The sequence below is a fragment of the Galeopterus variegatus genome, unplaced genomic scaffold, assembly GCF_000696425.1.
Source record: "Galeopterus variegatus unplaced genomic scaffold, G_variegatus-3.0.2 Scaffold6755, whole genome shotgun sequence".
Classification (NCBI taxonomy): Eukaryota; Metazoa; Chordata; class Mammalia; order Dermoptera; family Cynocephalidae; genus Galeopterus; species Galeopterus variegatus.
This window is the reverse complement of record NW_007732866.1, coordinates 116,795-123,027: the sequence shown is the minus strand read 5'-3', so window position 1 is coordinate 123,027 and position 6,233 is coordinate 116,795. Positions and strand designations below refer to the sequence as shown.

At 49.8% G+C, this 6,233-nt stretch overlaps 1 protein-coding gene across 1 annotated transcript in view; it reads left to right on the top strand.

Annotated features, from left to right (window-relative positions):
- The first annotated feature begins 3,370 nt into the window (after positions 1-3,370).
- Positions 3,371-6,233, top strand: part of IMPDH1 (IMP (inosine 5'-monophosphate) dehydrogenase 1) — a 26,151-nt gene continuing 23,288 nt past the window's right edge. Inside the window, exon 1 of the mRNA XM_008591205.1 lies at positions 3,371-3,387. Coding sequence (XP_008589427.1) covers positions 3,371-3,387 — 17 coding nt within the window. The remainder of the gene's footprint in view (positions 3,388-6,233) is intronic.

The window sequence follows — 6,233 nt, the reverse complement described above, 5'->3', positions numbered from 1 at the left end:
GGCCGGCCCGTGGCTCACTTGGGAGAGTGTGGTGCTGATAACACCAAGGCCACGGGTTCGGTTATTTTTTTTTAAAAAAAGAAAATGTTCTGGAATTTGGTGATGGTTGTATAACCTTGTGAATATACTAAAAACCACTGAATTATACACTTTAAAATGTTGATTTTATGGTATGTGAATTATATCTCAATTTTTAAAAGTAAATTAAAAAAAATTTTTTTAGCTACAGTATCCTCCTCTATCAGATTAATATTCCTGCTTCATAAGGTGGCTGTGTGGAATGGATTTAATGTGGTAAGCAACGTAGCACTGATTTCATACTGGATGTTACGGTTCTGGCTTCATCACCAGGAGAGAACCAAGGAGAACCAATTCCCTTCACCAAGCCTCGTGTTTTCACTTGCAAGATGAAAGAGTTGGACTAGATGAACTCTCAGACCCCTCTCACCTAGCAGGACACTCTGCGGCACCCCTTGATTTATGGAAACACTAAGAACAATAACTTCTGTTTGTGTAATTCCTGACACTTTTCAAAGCACTTTCAAGTAACTTGATTTGTTATCTCAGCTACTGTTTAATATATTCCATCATGGTGACAATCAGTCTTCAGAAAACTGGGTGATAAACCACCAGGAAGACGAGGCCAGAAGAGACAGGGCCAGGGCAGGGGAAGCTGACACACCCATGCAGAAGGGCCCATGGACGGAGCTGCTGTTCATAGCCCCTGTCCCCCAAGACCAGGACAGGTGCCAGGCCTTGTCCCCATGCCAGCACCCAGGGAGACAGCAGCAGAGCTGGTGCACTCAGTGGGTTTGTCACAGACCCCCCACTCCACACTTCTCCAGCTGGCTCAGGATTCTCGGGGCCACAGAAACCCACTCTGTTGCAGGTTGGTGGTGATGGAAGCTTTCCAAACCACTTCCTAAATCTGCTTTCAGTTTTGGGAGAATTCTTCTTGATTTTGTTGACAGGAAACTCACCAGGGTAGTATCTCACAGCATTTCAAGATTGCAGATATGATGTCTTTTCTCTTGTTTCAGTGCACATAGGGTGAGGGAGACTTAGGGCTCTCTCTCTCTCAGGCCTGCCTGGAAGGTGCGGTGGGATTGTGTCAGGGGTGGAAGATGGGGGGATAGAGTGAAGACCACATAGGCCTATAATGCAGGGTGACAAGGAGCCGCAAAGGGTGCATCTTGTAATCCCACCAAGATCTCATCCGGCCTGGGCTCATCAGGCCCACCTCTGTGCCTCCCCCCTAACTCCAGGGCTGCCCTTCCTGGTACTCCCAGGTGGCTCTGGGCTGAGCTGCAGACACATTTAAGGGAGGGGAAGGCTGTGCTGTGGATACAGCTTCAGGCTGCAGGTAACCAGGCGGGGCTTGAGCCTGCACCAGGCCCTGTGGATCAGCCACAAGACCCAAGTCTCCAGGCAAGAGACCCTCAGTGCCCGCTCACACCACCCCGAGGACCTAGCCGGGGTCTGAGCTGGATTGCTTGGGGGGAGGAGTGGAAATGGGGCCTCAAGGCCTGGGAGCAAGGTGGGAGGTGCCACTCCCAGATGTAACCAATTAGGCAAGTAGGAGGCAAGGCCTGGGGCAGGATGGAGGCCGGGGGAGAGCCTGGGACCACCTCTCCTGTGAGTGGGACCATACCCTTTCCCTCCCTCCCAACATCCGGGCCTCCACTGCCCCCTGCCCTCTGTTCTATAAAACCCAGCAGCCTGTATGCCACCTGAGACCTGGCAGAGGGCAGGGGGAGGCAGGGGTTTAGCAGACAGGGAGGAGGGGGGCGGGGTCTGAACTTGGGACCCAATTGCCATCCCAAACTTGGACCGGAACATCTTCCGCCTTCTGCTCTCCTGGCACTCTGCAGACTGAAAAGTGCCCACAGCAGCAATTCCGCAGGCCGGGCAATGCAGGGGCTAGGGTGGGGGCCTCCGCTTTCAAGCCCTGGGCAAGAGGCAGGAGTGGGTTGGGGTGAAGGCTGGGGTTTGTTGTGGCTTCAATAATGTCAGGGCCTCCCAGGCAAGAGAAAAGTGTAGCTTGCACATTGCTTACATTTTTCTTATGAGGCCAGAGTGGGAAATGCTTGGAAATAAAATCAAGGGATGGTGGGCAGACTGTCCTCAGAGACACTTGGTGCTCCCGTGTCCCTGGGGGTGAGGGGAAGGGTGTCTCAGTGGGGGTCCAGTGCAGTGGATGCTGTGGCCCCAGATGGAAGGAACTGCTGTGGTCTTGGCCTAGATGTCTCCTGGGCCAGTGACCCCAGCACTGCACCAGCTCTTTATGGCCCAACGTTATCCTCATTGGAGAAACTGAAGCATGCACAGCACTGCATGAAAACATTGCCCGGCAAAGCTACCAGCCTGCCTAAGGCCTGGAGGCCAGGGCTGGGATGAGGACTGGGAGGGAGAGGAGTCATGGGGCTGGTGCCTGGGTCCCCATCACTTGGGCCTGGGTGGGTGGCAGCGATGGGAGAGAGAGCCAGGTTTGGGGCTGTGCCTCCTGCAGGGACCTCTAACCTCTGCCCGCTGCTCTTCTCACCTGGCCTCACCCACCTCCTCAGTGTCTGGCACAGGCAGATGACTCTGGCTTCTAAGGAGTCTGGGGCAGCTCCTGAAAATCCACTTCTACTTTCCCCACATCCCATCCCCACATTGTCTCCTCCGGCCTAAACCACTGCCAGTTATTCTTTCTTTTCTGCCTTTCATTCTCCTTTTTACCCTTTTCTGACCATGCTCCAGGACGCTCTACCTCAGGGTCCCCAAATGTAGAATGGAGAGGAGAGACCCCAGTCATTCAGAACAGACTCGCAGGGACTGAAGTTGTGTAATGACTCCCTGGGGACCTTGACTGCTCCCTGCTTCTCAGACAGGCCTCAGCATCTGTCCTTGGGTCTCCGCAGAGCATCTGAGTGGGCAGCTCTCGCTTTGCCCCTCACTCTGCCAGCTGAGACTCTGTCCCCACTTCCCCCACTCCAGCAGTACGGAACACCTGTCTGTTCCAGCCTCCTCCTATCCCCACCCTCCCACTTGCTGGCCGCTTCATTCCTAGTGACCGTGACCATGCCTTGGCTGGCCACAAGCTGTTCTTTTCTGTTGCACCAGCAGGTTCTCTTCTTAACTGATATTCTGTACTAAATGTGTCTGTGCTCTTTAGAATGGGATTCCATTTTCTACCAGCCTCTCTCCATTTCTTGCTTGAGAAGTATGTGAGTGTGTGTGTGTTTGGGTTTCTACAGGGTTCCCTTTCAAATAAAGAGACAGTGATGTTCCAGAGTAGGACAGCTGGATTTGGGGCAGAAGGAAGCTTTTGTTTGAGTGATGCCCCAGAAAGTTGCATTTGGCTCCTGGTGGCTGATATCAACGCAAGATGGGATCATGGCTCAGGTGAGGTAGATACCACTGGGGAAAGGCCAGGGCCTGGGTAACAGGTGGACTTGGTTCTAGTCCCAGCTTAGAGACCATCACAGGATCCCCTCTCAAGTATCCTGTGCTTTGGTTTCCTCCTCTGTCACATGGAGATAACAAACTTGCCTTACCCAACCTACAAGCCGTGGAGTGGAAATTACATCCCTTCCAGGGTGGGTGGCTCACTGCTCCCAGAAACCTCCTAGCTGCCCCCACCTCAGCACTTTGCCCATATTCCCTCCTTGGAATGTCTTCTCCAGGCCCCTCCCTACCTAAATCCTAACTCTCCTTCATAGACGCTATAGTCCTCTCTCTTCCATGAAACCTTCCCTGATTACTCCAGCTGACAGTGCTGGGTCTCTTCTTTCAACTTCTATAACACTCATAGTTGGCATTGCCCAATGAGCATGTAATTCTGTAATTCTGACAGGATTTCTCAACCTCAGCACTATTGACATTTTGAGCTGGATAATTCTTTGTCATAGAGGGTGATGTAGATTGAATGCATCTCCCAAAGTTTCATGTATTAGAAACTTAGTCCCCACTGTGACAGTGTTAACAGGGTAGGAAATCCCATTATGGTCATTGAGAGGTGGGTGATTGGATTGTGAGGTGGTTGGATTGTGAGGACTGTACCCTTGAGGATAGATTGATCTGTTCATGGAATGATGGGCGTGGTTCTGATGGCTTTACAAGGAGAGTGAGTGAGACGTGAGAAGCTTAGCCCTGTCTCTCTTGCTCAAATCATTCCCCATGTGCCACTCTGCACTGCTGTGAAGAGTCACCACACACCCAGAACAAGAAGGCCCTCACCAGATGTGTTCCCTGGACTTCGGACTTCACAGCCTCTGAAACTGTAAGAACTCTGCACTGCTGTGAAGAGTCACCACACACCCAGAACAAGAAGGCCCTCACCAGATGTGTCCCCTGGACTTCGGACTTCACAGCCTCTGAAACTGTAAGCAATAAATTTTATTTCTTTATAAATTATGGACAAATACGGAAGCTTACCCTGTGCAGTTTGGGATGTTCAGCAGCATCCCTGGCCTCTGCCTACTGGATGCCAGCAGCACCCCTCTGGCTGTGACAAACGATATTGTCTCCAGACATGGCCAATGAATCCTGGGGCAAAATCACCTCCAGTTGAGAGCTACTACTTTATATTGTTATTTAGCTTTTAATGTTTCAGTTCCCTGGCTAGGTTCCTCTGTATGCCCTCACGTGCCTATGCACAGTTACACCTGTCATGTGCCACAGTTATCTGTTGAACAAATCAATACACTCTTTTCAAGCATTAAAAACGAAGTCANAAGTTTCATGTATTAGAAACTTAGTCCCCACTGTGACAGTGTTAACAGGGTAGGAAATCCCATTATGGTCATTGAGAGGTGGGTGATTGGATTGTGAGGTGGTTGGATTGTGAGGACTGTACCCTTGAGGATAGATTGATCTGTTCATGGAATGATGGGCGTGGTTCTGATGGCTTTACAAGGAGAGTGAGTGAGACGTGAGAAGCTTAGCCCTGTCTCTCTTGCTCAAATCATTCCCCATGTGCCACTCTGCACTGCTGTGAAGAGTCACCACACACCCAGAACAAGAAGGCCCTCACCAGATGTGTCCCCTGGACTTCGGACTTCACAGCCTCTGAAACTGTAAGCAATAAATTTTATTTCTTTATAAATTATGCACAAATACGGAAGCTTACCCTGTGCAGTTTGGGATGTTCAGCAGCATCCCTGGCCTCTGCCTACTGGATGCCAGCAGCACCCCTCTGGCTGTGACAAACGATATTGTCTCCAGACATGGCCAATGAATCCTGGGGCAAAATCACCTCCAGTTGAGAGCTACTACTTTATATTGTTATTTAGCTTTTAATGTTTCAGTTCCCTGGCTAGGTTCCTCTGTATGCCCTCACGTGCCTATGCACAGTTACACCTGTCACGTGCCACAGTTATCTGTTGAACAAATCAATACACTCTTTTCAAGCATTAAAAACAAAAGAAGTCAGGCCAGCCTGTGGCTCACTCAGGAGAGTGCAGTGCTGATAACACCAAGGCCATGGGTTTGGATCCCATGTAGGGATGGCCGGTTAGCTCACTGGGTGAGCGTGGTGTTGACAACACCAACTCAAAAATTAAGATCCCCTTACCAGTCATCTTTAAAAAAAAAAAAAAAAAAAAAAAACACAAGAAGTCATCACAGCTACCTTTAGGCCTAGGATACACTTCTACGGGGTGGAAATATTATATTTGCTCCTAGAAGGTCAATTCACTCTCTTCCCACAATCAGATCATGAAGAACAATTGTTAGCAAGGAACTTTGCTATGTCTACTGCAGAAATTTTGTTAAAATAAATATAACCTACAACAAAAATATTTCCAATACTGGCACACCACCAAAAAAAAGAAAGATTCCAAGCTAAAATCCACTTATTTCAAGTGATATTACTCAGATCAAAGTCTGAATCACAAAATAATCATCCTTTGAAGGCCACTGCAATGGGCTGTGACTTATTAGGTTCGCTGCTGATGGCATCAGGTGCTGTGTGATGGAAGAGGAGTTACTAGGAAGATATTTAAAATAACAATTAGAAGCCTGGCTAATTAGTACAGGTGGTTAGAGTGTGGTGCTCATAACATCAAGGTCCAGGGTTTGATCCCTGTACCTGCCAGCTAAGAGAAAACAAAAAACAAAAAACAAAAACCTAAAAGTAGGGCCGGCCCGGTGGTGCACTGCTACAGTGCGCCGCTTGGGAAGTGCGGCGGCGCTCCCGCCGAGGGTTCGACTTTCAGCAACCGGCTCGCCCCCGCCCCCTGGCTCAGAGC